Genomic DNA, 22,636 nt, shown 5'->3' on the forward strand with positions numbered 1-22,636 from the left:
AGGATCCTGTAAGCCTCGCGGTGAAGCCAACAAAAACAACAACAACAACAACAACAACAAAAAACCCCACATAACTGAGAGGTGCTGTTTTTCTTCTCAGGTATCTGAATTTTTCTGGCAATCTTTTTGAAGAAGTTCAGAAATTTGTTCCCAGAATTCACAAAAGAATTTTATGGTATAACTAACAAAATATAAAATAATATGATACTTTCAAACTGAAAAGGGGTTCAAAGTAAAATGCCGGTAATACAATTTTTAAATTTCCCCACTATCATTTTATAAATTGGCAAATTAATTTGAACGAAAAATTTAAAACTTACTAATTGTTCTCTTTTGAGAATTGTTATTATATTAAACTTAAATACTTTTCAAATATGACTTTTACATATATTACTTGTTCTAGTATAAACGTAACAATTCTTTGTAAAACTTTTTGCTTTCACAGTTATCCTCATTTATTTCAAATGTTAGATATTATAGTTTGAGAAAAATATAGGCCTGAAAATATAGGTCTACAAAATATTACAGGCCCATATTTGAATGTGGACTACATTTCCCAATATTTTTACCACAGTTTGTAATGGAAATTTTCTATCCTCTACACAGAGCAATAATTAATGAAAAGTTTGGAACTCCTGGGAAACAAGTTATCCATTATGCTAAAACAAAGCCACACTGAAACAGGAGGAAAGGCAGTCAACACAACCTTGATATTATGCCCAGCTCATGTAGGAACATGAGTATGTCAACATGCTGCACATGTGAAACACAGCCTTCGTTCTCTACAACTTATGAAACACACTGCACTCCTGTTCACGGACTCTCGCAATTTCCGTCCTGTGGGGTCACCTTGTAACTGAGACAGTCACTCAGTAAAGGTAAAAACTGGCATTTATTGAGTGCTTAATACATAGCAGGCTCTCCTTTGCTACTTGTATAATAAACTGAAGACGTTGTTACTCTTATCCCCATTTATAACTGAGAACAGCCACAGATTCCTAGATGCCACCCAAGACCTACTGAGGTGCAACCTTGGAGAGAGAGGTGGAATCTGAGAATATGCATTTATCAAGCTTCAGAGGTGTCCATAAGGTCTGCTACCGTTAGAGAAACACTACTCTACTCGGCAGTATTATGCCACTGAATCCCAGTGTTCAAGTGAAAGGTTTCAACTAAGAATGTGGAGAACAAACTTTATAAACATGACAAAATATATTTTCTTGGATATAACTGGTGATAAGGTCTTTCTTGTTTTAAGGAATTATTTAATTAGTAGATAAATGTTTTAATGCCATTGAAATGACTGCAAATTTTTATATAATAAAGGGTTAATTCATAATCCAGAATATTTACCGTTCATCACACACTGCATCTGAAGAATTTTAACTGCTTTTTGTTATTGCTTTATTAGCAAAAATGAAGATAAAGCAATGTACTCAGATTCATGCACATGTACTTACTTAACTCTAGCCTCATGAATGCCAAGTTGTTAAGATGATGCATGAATATTGGGCACAATCCAGTAATTTTTGACGTCAAAAAATAACTTAAACACAAAGATATAAATATTTGCCTCTAGGTATCAAAGCTGCAGGGTAACAAAGAAAGCAATAGTTTAAGAATCCAGTAAAATAATATACACATATTTTTTAAAAAGAAGAAATAAAAAATGTACTTGAGACGTTTTTAAAAAGTGAATTTGATTTCTAGAGAGAAAAATGACATTGATTTATACAGAAAAATCTCCTAAGCATATCAGTCAAATTCAAAATAAACTATGATAGGTATTTAAACAAGCCAAAAAAATGAGAGTAACAACTCTATGTAAGATAACTTCCTAGTACATAATATGAAAAATAAAAATGGTCAATACTACATTGTTTTTCTGGTGCCTATAGTGAGGTCATTTGGTTCTCAGTTCAAAATCTTGATATTCATCCTAATTTTATATAACAAATACTGAAAATAACCAAAATGAGCAAAGGGACTGGTTTAAAAATTTTGCTACAGCTATGCACTGGAAGATAATACAGCCATTAAAAATGAAGATGTAAGGACTTCCCTGGTGGTGCACTGGTTTGGAGTCCACCTGCCAATGCAGGGGACATGGGTTCGATCCCTGCTCCAGGAGGATCCCATGTGCCATGGAGCAACTGGGCCCATGAGCCACAACTACTGAGCCTTTGAGCCTCGAGCCCGTGCTCTGCAGCGGGAGAGGCTACCGCAATGAGAATCCTGCACACCGCAATGAGAAGTGGCCCCTGCTCTCCGCAACTAGAGAAGGCCTGCGTGCAGTAACAAAGACCCGATGCAGACAAAAATAAATATTTTTTTAAAAAATGAAGATGCAATAAACATTTATTAACATATTAACAATATATTGCTAAAGTAAAGAAAGAATACTACCAGGAGCATATACTATATGGTACCTTTTTAGAATAAAAGAATAAATATCTATGCATTTAGCATAGAAAAAATACATGTACTAGTTGGATATATACAAAAATGTAACCAAGAATGGTTTATTAGAGAATATTCGACTGAAGGCATATTTTAATTTATTGTTTAAATTACAGTGATTAGGGGCTTCCCTGGTGGCGCAGTGGTTGAGAGTCCGCCTGCCGATGCAGGGGACACGGGTTCGTGCCCCGATCCCGGAAGATCCCACATGCCGTGGAGCGGCTGGGCCCGCGAGCCATGGCCGCGGAGCCTGTGTGTCCGGAGCCTGTGCTCCGCAACGGGAGAGGCCACAGCAGTGAGAGGCCCGCGTACAGCAAAAAAAAAAAAAAAAAAAAAAAAAAATTACAGTGATTAAAATTCAGTGTGTGCTGCATTCTTTTGAAATCTCTCCTTATTACTGGTGATTAAAGGCACCCTCTATCTTCTATTTCTACTAGGTCGGGTCCTAGTGGAAAGGGCATCTCTGGGACCAGGCCCACTAAGCTGACCTTCAGGCAGAAAATGTCCCAATATAAAAATGTATCTCAGTCACCAATACTATCAGCCACATAAAATTTTAATCCAACTTAAAAAAAAAAGAATGTGTTAGGAAGACCAGTTGATGTATATATATATAATGCTCCCCTTTTCTTGGAAAGCCAAAGGCTTAGCCCCATTCCCGTGGTTCTTTCCCACAATACCTCATGTCTCCAAACTTCTTGCTGATGGCTGTCCCAACGTTGCTGAAAGCTGCAGTTGCCTTCTGCCCTGCGTGACTCAGAGTTTCATGTGTTTTCTTGTAGCTAGAAATAAAACAGAGAAAGATAATAATAATATCATGATTTCCCATAAAACTTTCATCGTACTTCTCTCTCCTGACTTTGAAAATTCCCTTTCCAAGCCAGATTTAGGAAGATGATCCACAGAAGTAATTGTTTCTATTCATTGTTTGGGGAGGATGGGTTGGTGGCCGCTCATCAGAGGGAAACTCAGACCATTAAATCTGAATTCAGGAAAAATATACATATATAAGTACAGATCTGAATGTGCAGATCTTTAATCACAAATAGTGGAACTGCTCTGAGAGTAGAGAGTTATTCTCAAAGAGATGTATTAACTCTATGAAGTGACGATATAAGCTCTAGCCATCAACGGTAACACGAATCAGAAAATGTATATTTCAAAGGGAAATTTAAGCTTTTACTGCTTATGTGGGTAAAAGTAACCATAAAATGGCAAAATAGAACTAGTTACTTAATTTTCAAATACTTAGAGCTGGGAATAAGAAGGGCGCACAATCTTAAGATAATATAGTTACTTTTTTCAAAACAGTTTTAGGAATATAGTACTGCAATGATCTGTTCACAAGCCTATGTCCCCACAAGGCTGACTCCCTGAGGGCAAGGAAGCCATTCATCTTTGTGTCCCCAGTATGTGGCAGAGGGATACAGGGGAAACATAATAAATATTAGAGGAATGAATCAATGATCAAAGAGGAAGCTCCTCTGTGGCTCTGAACTGGGAGTCATGGCAGTAAGAACAATGCAGTGTGATGGATTATAGAGAGAGAATGGACGGACTTGACAGGAGTTTATAAGTGACAAATGGTACAAGACGAAAAAATTGGTTTAAGGTTTTGAGCATGGTGACAGGAAAGGCAGTGGTATATCCACTGGGCTAGGAAATTTCTAAGCGTTAATTAATAAAGTAGAAAACAAAAGGCACCTAACCTGAGGGAATAAAAAGAAATCAGCCGAAAGTTTTGTACACCATTTCACAGGATATGTAAGTCATTATGCTATACAGCTTAAACTTATACAGTGTTGTATGTATTATATTTAATTTAATATATCTCAATAAAACTGAAACAAGCCAAACCAAAAAATGTTCAACTCATTTAAAAAAAATAAACGAATTCTTCTTTTTTTAACATCTTTATTGGAGTATAATTGCTTTACACTGGTGTGTTAGTTTCTGCTTTATAACAAAGTGAATCAGCTCTACATATACATATATCCCCATATCTCCTCCCTCTTGTGTCTCCTTCCCACCCTCCCTATCCCACTCCTCTAGGTGGTCACAAAGCACCGAGCTGATCTCCCTGTGCTATGCGGCTGCTATGTGGCTGCTTCTCACTATAAACTAATTCTTATAATGCACATACCATCTTCTTCCAATATATGTTGCTCCCAGGTAAGTTCCCCCAAAGCTCCTTTCTTAGCCTAGAACACTCGCATGCATATGGTACATCTAAGAAGACTATGTCCTGTGAAATTCATTGTGTAGGAACTTCCGTTATCCCTCCCACCCTTCCACCTCCCACAAATCATCCGGCCCTAAATATACTATCAGACTCTACACAAATGCTTTAAAACATGCTCCTTGGTCTTCCTTGGGACTGAAATCACTTTATTAACATGGTATTCTATTATTCTTTTTTTGTTAGCAGGAAGGAATGAGTCTGATATTATCAGCACCGTATGTTATTTATTTACACAGTGCCTGTTTTTCAGGAAGTGTAAAAATCAAGTATTATCTAGATGATAAAACCAAACCAAATATTCATTTACTAAACAGACATTTTCTAGGGAATAGGGAAAGACCGACAGGAATAAGGGTCAAAGCAGAATTTGGTGAACGGGAGGTAATTTGTCTCTGGGGAGAGGTATGTGATTAGGGGTGGTGGACCCCAGACGGCTCTGGGTCAAGCAGCAAATGAGAAGTGGGAAGATGAAAGAAAGGAACAGCTTTTAGAATGTTTGCTTAATTTTGTTCGCTGCCAAGTTACAAAAATATCAGTTATTCAAATTACAACTTTCTTTTTACATTTACTATAGGATGTTAGGTTTTAATTATGGTGGGAGAATATTTTTGATCATGTGAAATCATGGAATTGCAGGCAGATTACACATAAAATAAAATATTAATCTCTAACTTCTTATTAGTGATAAGGCAGTTAATATAGCACTAAATGTGGACCAGAAATAAAAACCTCAATCATTATTACAAGAATTCAGGAGGTATGATCTTGAAATGGCATATGCTGAGAATTCTTCAGAAGAAACATGCTACTAAACAGGTTCCCAAAGCAGTGTCCTGATGCTTGGATTAACTAGGCATAGAGATAGCCTTTAAAACAAAGATTTAAAGGTAGTAGTTTTAGCCTTAGAAACAAAAGGATTTATTTACAAATAAACAAAGAAAAATGTGGAATTGCTATTCCAGTTATATTTTTAGGATGCTGACAAAGTTTTCACAAAGTAGTAACCCGGCCATGAAATCAGATCTATAGAGGGAACTCCCTGGAGGTCCAGTGGCTACGATTCTGTGCTTTCACTGCTGAGGGCGCGGGTTCGATCCCCGGTTGGGGAACTAAGATCCCACAAGCTGCACAGCATGGCCCAAAAAACCCCTAAAAATCAGATCTATGGAAAATGGCCTGTAAAACATGAAATCCATACATGATGGAAGTGAGGAAGACACTATATTATACACAGATGAAACATGGTCTTGCACTATGGACTGGAATTTAGAATTAGGCTCAATTCTAATTAGCAAGGAAAACGTTTCCCTATGCAAAAGTTTCTCAGGCATATTGGTGAGGAAATAGAGTACTCCATTAAATAACCCAAAGAGGAGACTTTGTATCTTCTTTTCCCTACTATTCCTTTCACACTCCATAGCCAACCCATCAAGAGACCCTGCTAGTTCAGCCTTCCAAATAGATCTAGAATCTGTCTACAGTCTCACCATCTCTACTGGTCTCTGCCTAAGTTCAATTCACCATCATCACTCACCTGGGGTCTTGGCCAAGTGAGTGTCAGAGGAACAGAGTTGGGTGCTGGGGGAAAATGGGCACAGAAGAGGGAATCAAGGAAGGCCAAGGGAAGACAGTCAATCGGGTGTCCACTCAGTACTGCATCTGTAAGGCCTGAAAGGTGACTCAAGGGAAAAGTAAAAAATTACTCTGTCCCACTGTGGTCTTTGCATGAGGTTGGGACTGGGTACCAGTTAGAGAACTCCTTCTTGTGTTGGTCCTGCATTTCTTTCAGGAATTTCTTGCAATTAAAGCAAATATTTAATTTACTTGTAAACTTTCCACATAGTTTAACTTTTATACATTTGAGAATGCTTTGAATTTTGAGGTAAGAAGTGACTTTTGAACACTTTGTGTGTGTGTGTGTGTGTGTGAGACATTTTTAATTTAATGGCTTCATTTAAAACTAGCCGGTCAGGGAGAAGTACAGTTAGCCCGCCACGTCTGTGGGCTCTGCATCTGTGCATTCAATCAACCACAGATGGAAAATATTCAGGAAACAAATTCCAGGAAGTTCTAAAAAGCAAAACTTGAATTTGCCATCAGTGGGTAACTATTTCCATAGCATTTACACTGTATTTAGAACTATTTACACTGCATTAGGTATTATAAGTATCTAGAGATGATTTCATGTGTATGGGAGGATGCATATAGGTCATATGCAAATACTACACCATTTTATATAAGGGACTTGAGCATCCATGGATTTTGGTGTCTGCACGGGTTCTGGGACAAAACCCCCGCAGATACCTAGGGGTGACTCTACATATAGTAAGCAATAAGGGTTAGCACATTATGTTTTAAACACGCTTCTGTATCAAAATGTGAGACAGGTGTTTACAGGCATCTGACTACTTTAGTGAGGTATTAGGGACATTTAAGTCTTCACCATGAAAAATGCATCTCTATATCTATGTGAAATTTCAAAGTTAAAATTCAAACATATAGGGCTGCCCTAGTGGCGCAGTGGTTGAGAGTCCGCCTGCCAATGCAGGGGACGCAGGTTCGTTTCCCGGTCCGGGAAGATCCCACATGCCACAGAGCGGCTGGGCCCGTGAGCCATGGCCGCTGAGCCTACACGTCTGGAGCCTGTGCTCCACAACGGGAGAGGCCACAACAGTGAGAGGCCCGCGTACCGCCAAAAAAAAAAAAAGAAAAAAAAATCAAACATATGGATAGCTCAGTGGAGTGTTAAAGATTTTGGGGACTGTTAACTCTTTATTTCTGGGAATTATAAAATGTTAAATCTGAAAGGCACTAGAGCCCAATCCCTTAAGACTACAGATGATGAAACTGAGGCTCAGAAGAGCTGAGTGACTCTTTAATGACAGAGGTAGGGTTAGACTAGGCAGTGTGCCCGCCTTCGATCAGTGTCTTGTTGCCTAGGAGATGACAAGGGTGAATTAGATCAACTCCAGTGTTTGTGGAGAGAAATAATAATACTATATTTCGAGAAATTTTAAGATGCACATTTTCTACCCACACTTTTAGGCCTCTTCCCCTAGGCTAACGACTACATTTCTTGAAAACAATTAGTAGTCCTTATATACATTACTTAGAGACCAATAGTTGAGGACAAGAGATTTCTAGGGGTTAGGCAATGAGAGAGGGTTATACATGGGGAAGTGAGCTCCACGAACAAAATAACTAGGGAATCCATGAGAAATAGGTCAGCAGGCTCAGAGCATTTAAAAGCTCCAAGGAGCACCACACACATTACAGCCTAAGTGAAGGGTCCCTGTGGAGTTGTGCACGGCACAGACCCTGTACCTTATGGTGCATCCTAATTGGGCTTGATCTTAAAACTGAATAAGTAATATACATCCTCATCCAGAGGCTAGGAGCCTGTGTCTTGAAACAACGTTCTTCTGTCAGGCCACAGATAACCCCCAAGGAAGTCGGTGTATTTGCATTTTACTCCCTTTATTGTGCCATGAAATTCTGTACATAGTTTGTACTACTAATACTGAAAACTGTTTTTTCAACTCTATCACATAAAATTATGTTCAATAGTATTCAAATAATGAAAAACAATTTAAATACTAACATCCTGATTGACTTGACAACCTTATAATTTAAATGGAAGTGGTATTTGGCATTTTACATTACTAGCATCTCTTATTTTAAGCTAAATATAAATTATACCATTGCTGAGTTCCATAATTGATAGAGCAGACAACTAACACATTTTCCTTAAATAAAAATCAAGTGTTAAGATATCCTCAGGGACTTCCCTGGTGGCACAGCAGTTAAGAATCTGCCTGACAATGCAGGGGACATGGGCTTGAGCCCTGTCCTGATCTGGGAAGATCTCACATGCCGCGGAGCAACTAACCACATGTGCCACAACTACTGGGCCTGCGCCCTAGAGCCTGCAAGTCACAACTACTGAGCCTGTGTGCCACAACTACTGAAGCCCGTGCTCCTAGAGCCCGTGCTCCGCAGCAAGAGAAGCCACCACAATGAGAAGCCCCCGCTGACCGCAACTATAGAAAGCCTGTGCGCAACGACAGAGACCCAATGCAGCCATAAATAAATAAATAAATAAATTAATTAATTAATTTCTTAAAAAGGAAAAAGATATCCTCAGGTTGCTGTCAACTGTGCACTGGGAGGCAAGAAAATTGGGAGTATTTGCTTCAAGAGGTCTGTGTTGGGTGCCTCTCCTCAGGTTTCCCATAAGCCCTTCTGCTAAGCTCTTTGCAAACATCCTCCCAATGTGCTGCAATTATGGTTTTTAAACCTCTCTCTGGGACTCCCCTGAACTTCCTGAGGGCAGAACCACATCTTGTTCATCCTCACTGTATCCCCAGTGCCTGAATCAACTAGAGCAAGAGTCACGTGAGTTTCCTCTGGATTCTGGAGGCTGGGATGCCCCAGCTTCAGCTACATGTGAAGAGTCAGGACTTGGCAGTGTGAAGTTTCTAACTCTGGAGAAGAGCCACAGCGACCTTAAGGTGAGTGAGGGCAAGTCTTCCTTGCGTGCTCTAAAGCAATCCAGCAAACAGTAGCTTTGGAGGAACCTGCACTTCCCAACAAGGCTCGAATGTGGTCCAGTGTTGAACCTTTCTTTGGCAAAAGTTTAACTGTGATAAGCAAATGGCAGCTCATATTTATTAAGCACTTTGTATGCGTTAACCTACTGAAGATGCATTTTGTTTGCTTGTTTTGAGTACAAGTAATCTTCCTCTTTTCCGATGAAAGTCAACAGAAAAATAGGCTTTACTTTTCAGAGATTCAGTTTGGCTGGAACAGATAGCTTCCCCGCTTCTAGCTTTACTGAGGTATAACTGACAAAACAAAATTGTGAGATATTGGATTTGATATACATATACACTGTGAAAGGACTCTTTTCCATCTAGTAAATTAACATATCTATCACCTCACAAACGTGTGTGTGTGTGTGTGTGTGTGTATAGATGAGAACATTTAAGTTCTACTCTCTTAGCAAATTTCAATTATACAATACAGTGTTACCAACTATAGTCATGATAATACATTAGATCCTCAGACCTTATTCATCTTATAACTGAAAGTATGTATTCTTACCAACCTCTCCCTATTTCACCCATACGCCCACCTCTAGCAACCACCCTTGAACTTTGTTTCCAAGAGCTTGACTTTTTTTTAGATTCCACATATAAGTAATACCATGCAGTATCTGTCCTTCTGTGACTTACTTCACTTAGCATAATGCCCTCAAGGTCCATCCATGTTGTCGCAAACAGCAGGATTTCCTTCTTTCTCATGGCTGAATAATATTCCATTGCACTCGCGTGTGTGTGTGTGTGTGTGTGTGTGCGCACACGCACATCTTTAAGGAATGGGTAGCATTTAACTGCTAGAACAGGTGAGCTGTTTGGCCAGCATACCAACAAGGGGCTCTTCAGTAGTGTGGGGTGAGGTTCTCTGCAAGCCAAATAAAAGGCATTCTGTTGACTTTTCATGCAGATTCCTCTTCATGTCTTACAGATTTGAAAGTCAGTGTTAATAATCAAAAGGAGAAAGCATGTCATCTTCTAACATGTTCTGACTTAAAGCATTTTTCTACATACGGATCAAAGAAAAAAATTTAAATTCAATAGTCTTTTTACAAGAAGATATCTTATAGCCCAAATCTGTTTTCTATTATGGAATTTAAAAGAGAGTATTACTTGAACAGTTGCATATGCAGAATTTCACCAAAGACACAAAAACTATTTAGGCTTATTTTCTTCCAAAGCTTTCCTAAACACACTATCAAAACATAGATTTACCACTTGAATCTAGAAAAGTAGATCCTACTTCCTACCTTGTGTGATAAGATGAAAGCCGAAAGGTAAGAAGAATGAACGACCATGTGAGAGATGCGCTACATGGTCTTTTTAAATTAGGTCTTTAATCTTCACTGGCACTTCTGAACCCAATGGTGCCACAACAGGCTCCTCATAAAAAGAGATAATAATCTTTACTGACCATAATAAGCTGGAAGTCTTAGAAGCACAAAAGCAAACAGTAAATAAATCATAAACTGAGCTTCAATTTTCAAGCACTGTGCATTTTTTTTTAATGCTGAATGTTAGAGTTTTACTCCTCTGTATATAGGATGAAGTTATTAAGCTTTCCGAAAAGATGGAATGGTTTAAATTCCATTCCACAACCTTCTCCCCTTTGTAGACCTACCATTTGTTCTATGATACAACTCAGTGTTTACTGGTGGGCAATTTCACTGGTTAGCAAAGGCTGAACGCTCACTAAAATGAAGCATATCAGTTTTAAGAGCCCACCACGACATCAACCTTACAAATTCCTTTTCCTTCTATTTCCAGAAGAGATTCAATTTCTCCTCCAGTGGTCTCCCCACCTCTTCACCCCAAAGCCGCCCACCTCCCCCATGCTTCCTTGAAGCCTAAAAACATTAAAAAGCTTCAGGATGAGGGTGGGGGGAATTTTTTGGTGAGTGTCCTTAGATTCTCCAAAATCAAGGCAAATAAAAAACTATGACAAAAACAACAGCAACGACAAACCCAGGGACACAGATGGCCTCTTGACCTACTACTGTATGGTTATCTTTCTATAAAGGAGATAATTTTAGTCTGCGGTATAGTTATTCCTACTCATCTGGTCCTATTCCACTTTGAATCCTACCACAGACTAAAATATGCCAAGATCTTTCATTAACATATCACAGATTTTCTTTTCGTTATAAATCAAATTAAATAGGTCATGATTGCTTAATCAGTATGCAAAGTATTGCCTCTGGGATACCTGCAATACTCTGACAGCTGAAATTCTTTTTAGTGCTTTGAAATCTAATTCTATCCAATCTAACCTTACCCCAGTTCATCATTCCCCCCACATCAAAATTTCATTGTATGAGGTATAGATATGGTTCTAGAATGGGTATCATGGACACTAATAGCAGGCATTTAAATATTCAGGGGGAAAATAGATTCTGCTTTTCTGTCCGCCCCCCTCCCCCCAACATATGATTAAGCCTTTTCCCTTTCCCTCAGCAGCCAATAAAAAATGGTGGGAGAAAGATGCTCTCCTGAAATTATGTTGCTGATAGACTCATGCCTTCCTCTTAAGAAAGAGATTTATTCTTCTTTACAAAGGAAAGTTCACATCATTCCTAAAGGTTAGTGAGTCCATGATCATCTGTATTTATTAACTAATCTCCGAGGAAATCTCACCTAGGTCTGCAGCTTTCAATGCATCAATATGTAGATGACGCAAATGTCCATTTCCATCCTTGACTTTTCCTCCGAGTTGCCCTCTCAATATATAAACTTGTTTATCTACTGGACATCTCAGACTGCGAACAGCCAAAGCAGAATTCTTGGGTGTCCTCACCGGACATGTTTCTTAGAACAGCAAACAGGCCTACAAAGTGTCAGACACTGTTCTGCACTCATTGAATCCTCACTACCTACAACAGGTACTAATACGATCTCATTTCATGGAGGCAGGGGACCTAGATTTCAAACCAGGTAATTGGTTGGAGTCCACAGCCCACCAGCTTAACTACGACGCTAAATCCCCATTGCTGTAACCAGTCTCAGTATTCACCCAGTAGCCCAAGTCAGAGACCTAAGGTCACATTTGATCCCCCTATTTCCCTCAACCCCCCACATCCAAACCACTGGGAAGTCCCATTGGGTCGACCTCCAGATCCTGTACCCTCTCTGCTCATGACTCTCCATCACGACCTGGGCCACTGCAACAGTCTTATAAATGATTTTCTGGTTTCCATTCCTGCCTCTTCACAATCTATATTACACATACTAACCAGAATGTTCTTTTTAAAAGGTGAATTAGAACAAGTCACTTTCTGCTGCAAATTCTCCAACGGCATCCAAAGCTCTTGGAATAAAATCCTCACTCCTCTCCTTGGCCTGGGAGGCCCCAGAGGCTCTGACCTCAAGCTCCTCTCACTACACTCCAGACACAGCCCTTTCCTCTGCTTCCTGAAACCTGCAGAGCTAGGTCTTGCCTCAGTGTCCTTGTGGCAATTTTTTCCTCAGCCTGAAAGCTCTTCCCCAGATCCTCACAAGATCGTATCTTTCTGTCATTCAGGTCTCAGCTCAAAGAAACCTCCCAGGACAGGATTTCCCTGTCAGGGACCCATTAAAGCAGCTTCCACCCTGTCTGGCAAGTTACTCTCTAGTACCTCAACCTATGCTGTCTTCATCATAGCATCCCGACAGATCCTCATTTGTTTGCTGCTTGTTTCCTGCCCTTTTCCCTTTCAACACTCATAGAGATTAGGAACTTTGTCCATCTTGTTGAATCCTGTATCCTGAGGGCTTAGATTAGCCCCTGGGTAATAATGCCTAATAGCAGACACTCACTAACACTTGTTGGGTAAACAAACTGTCAGGACCCCCCTAACAGCTTTCTATTGCCTGTGGATAAAGAATAACTCTGTTATAAACAGATGCCACAAGCCCGGGCCCCTTCTCCCCACCATCTCAACAAGACTAAGTAACTGGACGGATTTTCCTTAGGAGAAGGAGCCTTCTCTGCCAGCCTCAACCAGGCTGTGCCTGTGCGTCCCCCAGGACGTTCCTTCTGCCCCCAGTGGCCGGATTAAACTCCAAATCATCCTCCAGAGTTCTGCTTAAACATCTTACTCAAAAAAGCTTCCCTAAGACCCCAGGCAAGGTTCCATCCCCTGCTTTACATCCCCTACAATACCCTGGATTTGCGTTACAACCCTGTCACACTTAGCTTTTAACCGGTTACTTGTAAAATAAACAAAAACAAAACTCTGTTTTCCTGACCATGACTTTAAACTCGATAACCCCAGGGAATAACTCTGTTCTACTCATTCAACAAAAAGCTTGATACTAAGTGTACTGCCTGACTATAAAACCAATTGGTTTTTTCAAACATGGGAAAACCAGAAACTATACATTCTCCAGTGTGCAAAGAGGTTATAAGCCTTCCTTGAACTTGCCTGCTCTAATTCCATGTCTCAGGAAACCATGACCCATTCCCCTCACCCCCCCACACCCCCTACACCTCACCCCCCCACACACCACACACCCCACCCCCCACCGCCTGCCCTGGCAGACCCAGAACAAACTGGCCACACCCTCTGCTCAGATATTCGCTGCTCCCTCCCTCCTCTCAGCAACAGAAGAGCCAGAATTGCCCTCCCTCCACTGGGTTCTCTTATCCTTGCAGTGTGGTCAGGGAGGCCAAGCAGAAAGATCCTGCCTGGTTCTGACACCCCAGAAGGAAGCTCAGATCAAGTGACAAGAAACCCTAGACCTGGATTAAATACAGAGGCCACCAGACCCAGGGAATTAGAGATGGCTCGGCCTCACCCTATCAGGGCCATTAATTGGTATAGGCCACCAAAGTGCAAAGACAAAAAGCAAAATTACTGACAGATAAGCTCATTTACTTTAGTGCCTAAAATCCAGCTATCCTGAATTTTCAGGAGATTGTTCATATGGTGTTGGCGATATATATATTTTAAATTGATAAACATCAGTGTGTAGTTTCTTATCTTCTTCCATAATCATCAGGTTGGGGAAGGTTGGTTAACCTCTGGAGAGACACTGATGGGCTCCCTGGCTCCATCCTGCCCTACTCTGGACTGTGTCCTGACCCTTTCTGATTGAGCCCATGGGGTACACATGCACAGATGCAGATAGAATTGCTAGGCTCTTAGAGTTGGAGAGAATATTCCCCTTTACATGGACACTAAGGGAACCACAGTGTGGAGACGTCAGGCTCCTCTTAGATCTAACTCCTCATGCAAAGGGTATCTTTACTAAGGTCTTAGATCTTAGTTCTCAGGAACCAGCAGGCAAAGTTGGGCCCCAGCCAAACTGAAATAATTGCTGTCCATCATGGGTACCTTTTCTTACTACCAGGCCCCTCTATGCCTGGGAGAAAAGTACCAGCAAAGAATAAAATTGTTTCCCACTTAGATACTAGCAATGTAATATCTTTACCTTCCAAGGAGGAATACTAGGGAAGAAAATGCATAACACAAAGACAAAAATTTCTTGACGGTGGAATCTGGGGTCAAGGGATAGGAAGCCTCTGTGGTTTCTCCATCGGCCCCCAGCTCCCAACACTCAAAAGGAAGAAGGATCGCATTATGATGCGGGCACCTTCTTCGCTTTGGCACAAGACCCCCTGGCAAGCAAAATATTTTAAATCATTAGAGAAGTACCACAGTAGTTAAATATTTCACATAATTTAAAAAGTAACCCCATGAAAGCATGATTGTAGAATACCCAAACCTATTCTGTACCTTGCCTAACATCAGACAGGAAGATAATGGCAAAGCTGAAAACATTTCTGTTGGTCTAGGTAGGAAAAACTTGCTTCTCCTGTGTTTCTCCTTTACTCTCACATTACTATCAGACTCACAATACTTCTGACATCAGCTATGGGGGGGATTCCACATACCAAGCAATTCTGTGACACTAGCTGGACGTCCTACAATTTAACTCACTTCTGACACGATCTACCTGGAGATCGAGTCAGATCCCACAGGTTAAGGGCTCAGCCCCACAGGACTGCCTCCCACTCACCTCACTCCAGATGCCAATCGCAAGTCCAGATTACCACCAGTGCTCCTGACCACTGGGCTATAAATCAGAGGTTCCCACGACCTCCTCCTTGAGTTCAATTAATTTGCTAGAGTGGCTCACAGAACTCAGGAAAACAGGTTTCTTACTAGGTTACCGATTTATTGTAAAAATGATATGATAAAAGATATAGATGTACAACCAGATGGAAGAGGCATGTGGGGATGGGTACCGAGCTTCCATTCCCTCTCCTGGTATACCACCCTCCCAGCACCTCCATGTGTTCAGCAACCCTAAAGCTCTCCAAACCCCATATTTTTGAGATTGCTATGGAGGCTTCATCATGTAGGCATGATAGATCACTTCCAGCTCCTTTTCCCTCTCTAGAGAACAGGGGTGTGGGACTGACAGTTCCAAGCTTCTAATCATGGCTTGGTCTTTCTGGTGACCAGCCCTCATCTAGGAGTCCAAGAGTCACCTCATTAGAACCAAGGATACTGCTATCACCCAGGAAATTCCAAGGGATCTAGGAACTCTGTGTCAGGAACCAGGGTCAAAATGCAAATGTTAGAACAAAAGATGCTCCTGGTATAGGAAATTATAAGGGTTTTGGGAGCTCTGTGCCAGAAACCGGGGGCAGAAACCAAAATATTCTATTATTTCATGTGGCCTTAACCCAGTTCTAACATTCCCTAGAGTAGTGGGGATAAAAGCACACCCCCATACATGAGAGGTACAAGCTTTTCTTTTCATGTAAATGGACAAAAAGTCTGTACAGTTTTTAAAGCTGTTAACCATTTTTGATAGTAACTCAAAATATGCAGTGAATGCCAAGTATTCTGAGGATTTAGAATTTTATGAGAAAACATAAGGAAAAAGTATATATTTAATAAATGTTAAAAAATACATATATATAATGAAGAGAAAGAACTTTAAACTGTACAACTCCATAAAAGTAGTCTAAGTGAAAACAGAGTGTTGGTGAACAAAGTTTTATTTCATGAAGCTACTTTATAGAGTCTGCATCATGCAACATATTAATGATTATTCATATTTCCTTATTTTACTTCTGGAGAAAATATTTTTCCCTAGCCACCAGTATGAAATCAGCCTCATGGGAAAAAAAACTGAAGAGGCAAGACAGCAGGCTGAGTGATTTTTTTTTTTAAGAAAAATGTATACTTACGCAGTAGTAGTCTGCACGTCATGCCAGCTTCTGCTGAAGTTCTGTTTTAATTCATTCATCAAGTTCATGCCGAGTTTTTGTTTTATCTCAACCAGACGCCTTTCTTTCGCTGATAAAACTTGTCGTAATGTTGTAATTTCGTCTTCTAGCTACAGGTAGGAGGGAAAATGGTGGGGAAAGAGGTCAGACCAGCTGAAACACACACGGGTGCCCTCGGTGCTCCAAAGCAGCTTCTGCGCCCTCTTGTTTACATAGGCCAGTGCATGGCCTTAGCAAACACATCCTGTAGAGAAGACCGCCTAATATTTAAAAATGAAAGTAGATTTTTTTAGCTTTAATGATTCTAAAAGAAATCAGTACTCCTTGTAAAGAGTTCACTCATACAGCAACATGTAAAGAAAATAAAAATCATGTAATCTACTAGGAAATAGCCACTGCTTAATTTTTTTGGTTTCTAATCATCCAAACGTTTTTCTAAAATTATACATAGATCCTAACAACTTCTTTTAAAGTGTTATTAGTCAGTGTTGTTTATTTTTTGCCAACCACACCTAGCGTACGTTGTGGTTTGCCAAGGTGGTGCCTCAGGAGAGAATGAACAAGGGAGGAGAGGATGTATGCAAGGGAGGGATTTGTGTTGATTTTTCTTTTTAACAATTTTAATTGCCATGTAATTAACATACAATGAACTGTACACACGTAAAGTGTCCAATCTGTAAGTTTTGATATATGTATACTCCTGTGAAGTCATCGCCTTAATCAACATAGTGAAGAAATCATCACCTCCAAAAGTTTTCTAGTTCTTCTTTGTAATTCCTCCCTCCCTTTTCTCTTCCCTCACCCAGGCAGTCACTGATCTTTCTTTCACTGGAGTTTAGTTTGTATTTTCTGGAATTTAATATAAATTGAACTACACAGAATAAACTCATTCTTGCCTGACTTTGTTCACTCAGTATAATAATTTGAAATCATTTGATTCATCCATGTTGCTGCATCATCAATGGCTTTTCCTTTTTTCTGCAGAGTAGTACTCCATTGTATGGATATACCACAGTTTGTTTTCTATTCAACTACTGAAGGATATTTGGGTTTGGCTAATGCAACTAAAGCTACTATAAACATTCATGTAGAAGTCTTTGTACTGATGTATCTCGTGTTTCCCCTGTGTCAGCAGAAAAGCAAATCTCTTCAGCATCATAAAATTGCTCTTGTACTTGTACACTATGGAAAACAGTATGGAGATTCTTTTAAAAATTAAAAATAGAACTCTCATATGATCCAGCAATTCCACTTCTGAGGATTTATCCAAAGAAAATAAAAACACTAGCTCAGAAAAGATACATGCACCCCCCCCCCATGTTCATTGCAGCATTACTAACAATAGCTAAGACATGGAAATAACCTAAGTGTCCATTGATAGATAAACAGATAAAGAAGATATTTTACATACACACACACACATACAGAAATATTACTCAGCCATTAAAATGAAGGAAATCTTGTCATTTAAAACATGGATGGACCTTGAGGGCAATATGCTAAGTAAAAGAAGTCAGACAGAGAAAGACAAATACCATATGACTGTATGATCTCATTTATATGTGGAATCTTAAAAAAACCACCAACCCCATAGATAAAGAGAAAGATTGGTGGTTGCCAGAGGCAAGGGAGGGGGGTGGGTGAAATGGGTGAAGGGGATCAAAAGGTATAAACTTCCTGTTATAAAATAAATAAGTCATGAAAAACTTGCTCTTGCAAATCTAATTTCTAACAAAGGAGTTCTGTAAAATACCCAGATTTTAGAGAGCATTGTTACATTTTGTGAAAATAATTTTGAACCTCCTCAAAGTCTTTGATTCCAGTTATTATACTTTATTCCATTGTCACACTTTGTAACATATTGCCCTGGTAATATTGCTTAAGTTTACATCTTTGTTTTCTGAAAAGTATAAATATTTGTGACTTTCTTTGTGAAGCCAGAAGAGAATCAATAGTACTCCCTTAGTATCCCACACGCACAGAGGTAAAAAAGAAAAAGTGCCTGACACTTTACGAGATTTTTTTTTTTTTTTAATGGAGATTGGTGTCTCATTTACATTCTAAGTGTCACTCTACTTCTGACCACAAGGAGCATCTCTAACCCTGTCAGTCATCTTGCAAATGTGTTTCTTGGGTCACCAGAGACGTAGCTGCTAAAAAACACATCTCAACAATAACAGTTACCTTTGCAAAAATTAGTCCTTTTTATTAGAGCAAGGAAGATTTTACCCCAATGGTGAACAGACAAAAATAGCATTGTAAACCTAAACCTTCGTATTCACAAAAAATCACTTAAGCAAAACAGGCAGAAATACTGAATCAAGCATCTTAAGTAATCTAGTAGAAAAGAACAGTATCTTGGAGCTTTTAATATCAGCAAAATGTCCTAGTAATCTAACATTATCCATTTTTTTATGGTTATGGAACATTTCTTGTATGTTCATGGAAATCTTTCTAAAATGAATTTCACCTTCCATAAACATGTTATAATCAATAGCACCCTGTCTTTTCTTGATGAGCAGGAGTCTTCAGTATGTAGACATATACTCATTACTGCAAAAGGAGGGTACCCAGGGACCACCAAAGGGGATCATGCTTTTAGTCTCTCCATTAAATGAGAACACACTGTCATTTTAAAATCAAACCCTTCTATCCTTTAGCTCTCATGTTATATTCCACTTTTTCATCTTTGTCAATGTGTTCTTCTGCATTTAGTTTGCTGCCTAAGATTTCTCAAGGTTGTATCTCTAGCTCTCTTACCATAGAAAATACGTGGGCTTCATTTCAGCCTTTTATTCTGTATTAGAAAGACCTTTTCGGCTTTCTTTCAGCTTGAGTGACTGAAATGACTAGGAATCTGGTTTTGTACATATATCAGGTATTACTGTAGTTTCCAACTTGTAACAAAATTAATGGGAAGTTTTTTAACTTGCAGAAAGAAATAAAAGATGTAGAGAAGAAGAAAGAGGTTTAAACATCTTGGTATTCTCAATCTTATATCTATGGAACCCCAGAAATTTATTCAAAACTATGGGGGACAGTAAGATATTCATTAGTTATTTGGGGGTGGGAGGAGTGGGTAAAGTATTCACAATTTTCTAATGAAATCCACGATCCCCAAAAGTGACAGAAACATTGAAGTGACCAATTTACCAAACACCATCCTAAAGAAAGATAAAATTCCACACCTAATAATTTAAAAATCTAAGCATACGTTAAAAGGCATTTGTAGAGAAAAAACTTCTAATGATGGAAACATGAACTCAGTTACTCTGTTGGGTCTACTGTCAGGTTCTATAATGAAAGTCTCACCATTTCAATAAAATGTAAGGCTCACACTTCTTAAAGCTTTCATTTATTTATCAGTGATCTAAATATATGCCAAAATATCTATTAAGCAAAACCCAGAAGGTGAAAAACCAGATAATCTTAAATTACATTAATATGCAAGACTGAAAATGGCCAATCTCATCTCTCTCTGCAGAGCATAGAGTCCTGACACAGCAGAAAGGCCTTTAATCATAAATGCTTTAAATGACAATCCTAGTGAGATTCATTCACTTTTTTGACTAATGAGAATTTTTGGCCTAGTTACACCAGTGGCTCTCAATTTCAGTTTATATAAAAGTCACTCAGAGATAATATTTAAAATGCAGATTCCAGAAGCAGGCCCCTTTTAATGCCCTGAGATTCTGATGTCTCAAATTTGGTGAGGCCAGCCTACATATATTTTTTAACAAGCACCCCCAGATATTCTGATGCAGGTAGTATGCAAATTCTACATTGTAAGTACCTCTGCAGCCATATCAAATTCATTTTGGAATGAGCTGGAGTGCAGGTAAATCATCAATTAAAGTATTTAAGATATTCTTTCCCCTTTAATTTTAAATTAATCATATCTTCACTAGAAACTGATAGTCTGGTTCTTTGGTTTCTTGACCCCCTAGAAGATCTTCTTTTTTTTTTTTTTTTGCGCTACGCGGGCCTCTCACTGTTGTGGCCTCCCATGGCTCACGGGCCCAGCCGCTCCGCGGCATGTGGGATCTTCCCAGACTGGGGCACGAACCCGCGTCCCCTGCATCGGCAGGCGGACTCCCAACCATCGCGCCACCAGAGCATCCCAGAAGATCTTCTTATAGGATAAATATTTATGCACAATATTAGATATTTCAACTTGATTACTCAGATATGAATGAATAGGAATGTAAGTGTTGGTGAGGATGTGGAGAAATTAAAACCCTTGTTCATTGCTGGTGGGAATGAAAAATGGTTAAGCCACTGTGGAAAACAGTCTCTCAGTTTCTCAAAAGTTAAACATGGAATTACCATATGACACAGCACTCCTGCTCCTAGGCATGTTCTCCAAAGAATTGAGAACAGGCACTCAAATAAATACATGTATATGCATGTTCAAAACAGCACTACTCACAATAGCCAAAAGGTGAAAACAACCCAAATATTCATCAAAGGATGAACGGATTAATAAATTGCAGTATATACATAAAATGGAATATTATTCAGTGGTAAAAATGAATGAAGTACTGATATAAGCTACAACACAGGTGAACCTGAAAAACACTAGGCTAAGTGAAAAAAAGCCAGCCACAAAAGGTCACATATTGTATGATTCCATTTACATGAAATACCTAGCTTAATCCATAGAGACAGAATGCAGGCTGATGGCTGCAGAGAAGAAAGAGAAATGGGAAGCAACTGCTTAGTGGGTATGGGGTTCCCTTTTGGGACGATTAAAATGTTTTGGGGCTGGACAGAGGTGGTAGTTAACAATACTGTAAGTTTCTAAATGCCATTGAATGGTTCGATTTAAAATAGTTAATTTTATGTTATGCCAATTTATTGCAATAAAAAATGAAAAAAATTATAAATTAAGTAATGAGTTAGCTTCAATATGAAATTTATATTAGAAGATTGAAAATTTACTTTTCTATTTAATCTGCTACATTACATAAAATATCTAACGTAAATCCAGAAAAAGAAATACTTTTATAAACTATTAAGTATCAGTATGATGTTTAGGAGTAAGAGCATTTGGTCTCTTGTACACACTGCTTCAAGTCCTGCCACTTCTCCTGGTTACTCCTGCCTTGGCTAAGAATATGGAAGAATTAAAATTAAAACACAAATAATATCTGGGAGGGTGTGACAGGCCATGGGGTGCCCAGACATTTGGTCAAACATTATTCTGGGTGTGTCTGTGAGGGTTAGTCTGCATGAGATTAACGTTTGAATTGGTAGACTGAGTAAAGCAGATTGCTCTCCCAAAGTGGGTGGGCGGGCCTCATCTAATCAGTTGAAGACCTATATAGAACAAAAAGGCTGACCCTCCCTTGAGTAAAAGGAAACTCTATCTGCCTGTCTGCTTTTGAGCTGGGCCACTGTTTCGTCTTGTTGTTGTTGTTGTTTTTTTGTTTTTTCCTGCCTTCAGATTCAAACTGTAACATTGGCTCTTCCTAGGCCTTCAGACTGGAGCTACACAATCAGCTCCCCTGAGTCTCCAGCTTGCTGACTGTAGATCTTGAGACTTGCCAGCCTCCAGAATCACAACAGCTAATTCCTTATAATAAATCTCTTTCTATATACATATATATATATCCTATTGGTTCTGCTTCTCTGCAGAACCCTGATTAACACAGAGGGGTGTTACAATAAGACAGTATTGGTTGTGAAGACTTTAGTTGTTCACTAGCTCAGTCCAGAAAAAATGAAAGTCTTGAAGGAAAAATACTGAGAGAAGAAGGAAGAGCTTAGGGCACTTCTTTGGAAAGGCTAAGAGACGGGTGGCTTGAGGGCACTGTGTGCTTTTCTTGGGGAACGACACACTGAGCAACAGCCATTGTCTACTTGATAATGCTGTCTGGTATTTTTCCTACTCCTATTAATGCCCATTTTTCTTGAGTCATTTTACCTAGGGGACATTGGCAGTACTTGATTGTTATATAATCATAAATTTACAGTTCTAACGCTAACACCTCATCCTTTTCAAAAGGCAAGCCACATTATAGAATAGTGAGCATCAAATGCAGCTTAGTGAAATGAAAGTGGGAGTGGGATATTAGTAGCACAGAAATATTGAGCAAGTTTATCTAAAAAGGGAGAAAG

At 39.3% G+C, this 22,636-nt stretch overlaps 1 protein-coding gene across 2 annotated transcripts in view; it reads right to left on the reverse strand.

Moving 5' to 3' along the window:
- TPD52L1 (TPD52 like 1) overlaps nucleotides 1-22,636 on the reverse strand; it is a 95,155-nt gene that overhangs the window by 11,434 nt on the left and 61,085 nt on the right. For both annotated transcript variants that reach the window (XM_082633461.1, XM_082633460.1), the window contains exons 3-4: nucleotides 16,478-16,626; nucleotides 3,141-3,242 (exon numbers count right to left, since the gene is read on the reverse strand). In XM_082633461.1, coding sequence (XP_082489587.1) covers nucleotides 3,141-3,242; nucleotides 16,478-16,626 — 251 coding nt within the window. The remainder of the gene's footprint in view (nucleotides 1-3,140; nucleotides 3,243-16,477; nucleotides 16,627-22,636) is intronic.

Source organism: Mesoplodon mirus, assembly GCF_964341445.2.
Source record: "Mesoplodon mirus genome assembly, chromosome: 10".
NCBI lineage: Eukaryota > Metazoa > Chordata > Mammalia > Artiodactyla > Ziphiidae > Mesoplodon > Mesoplodon mirus.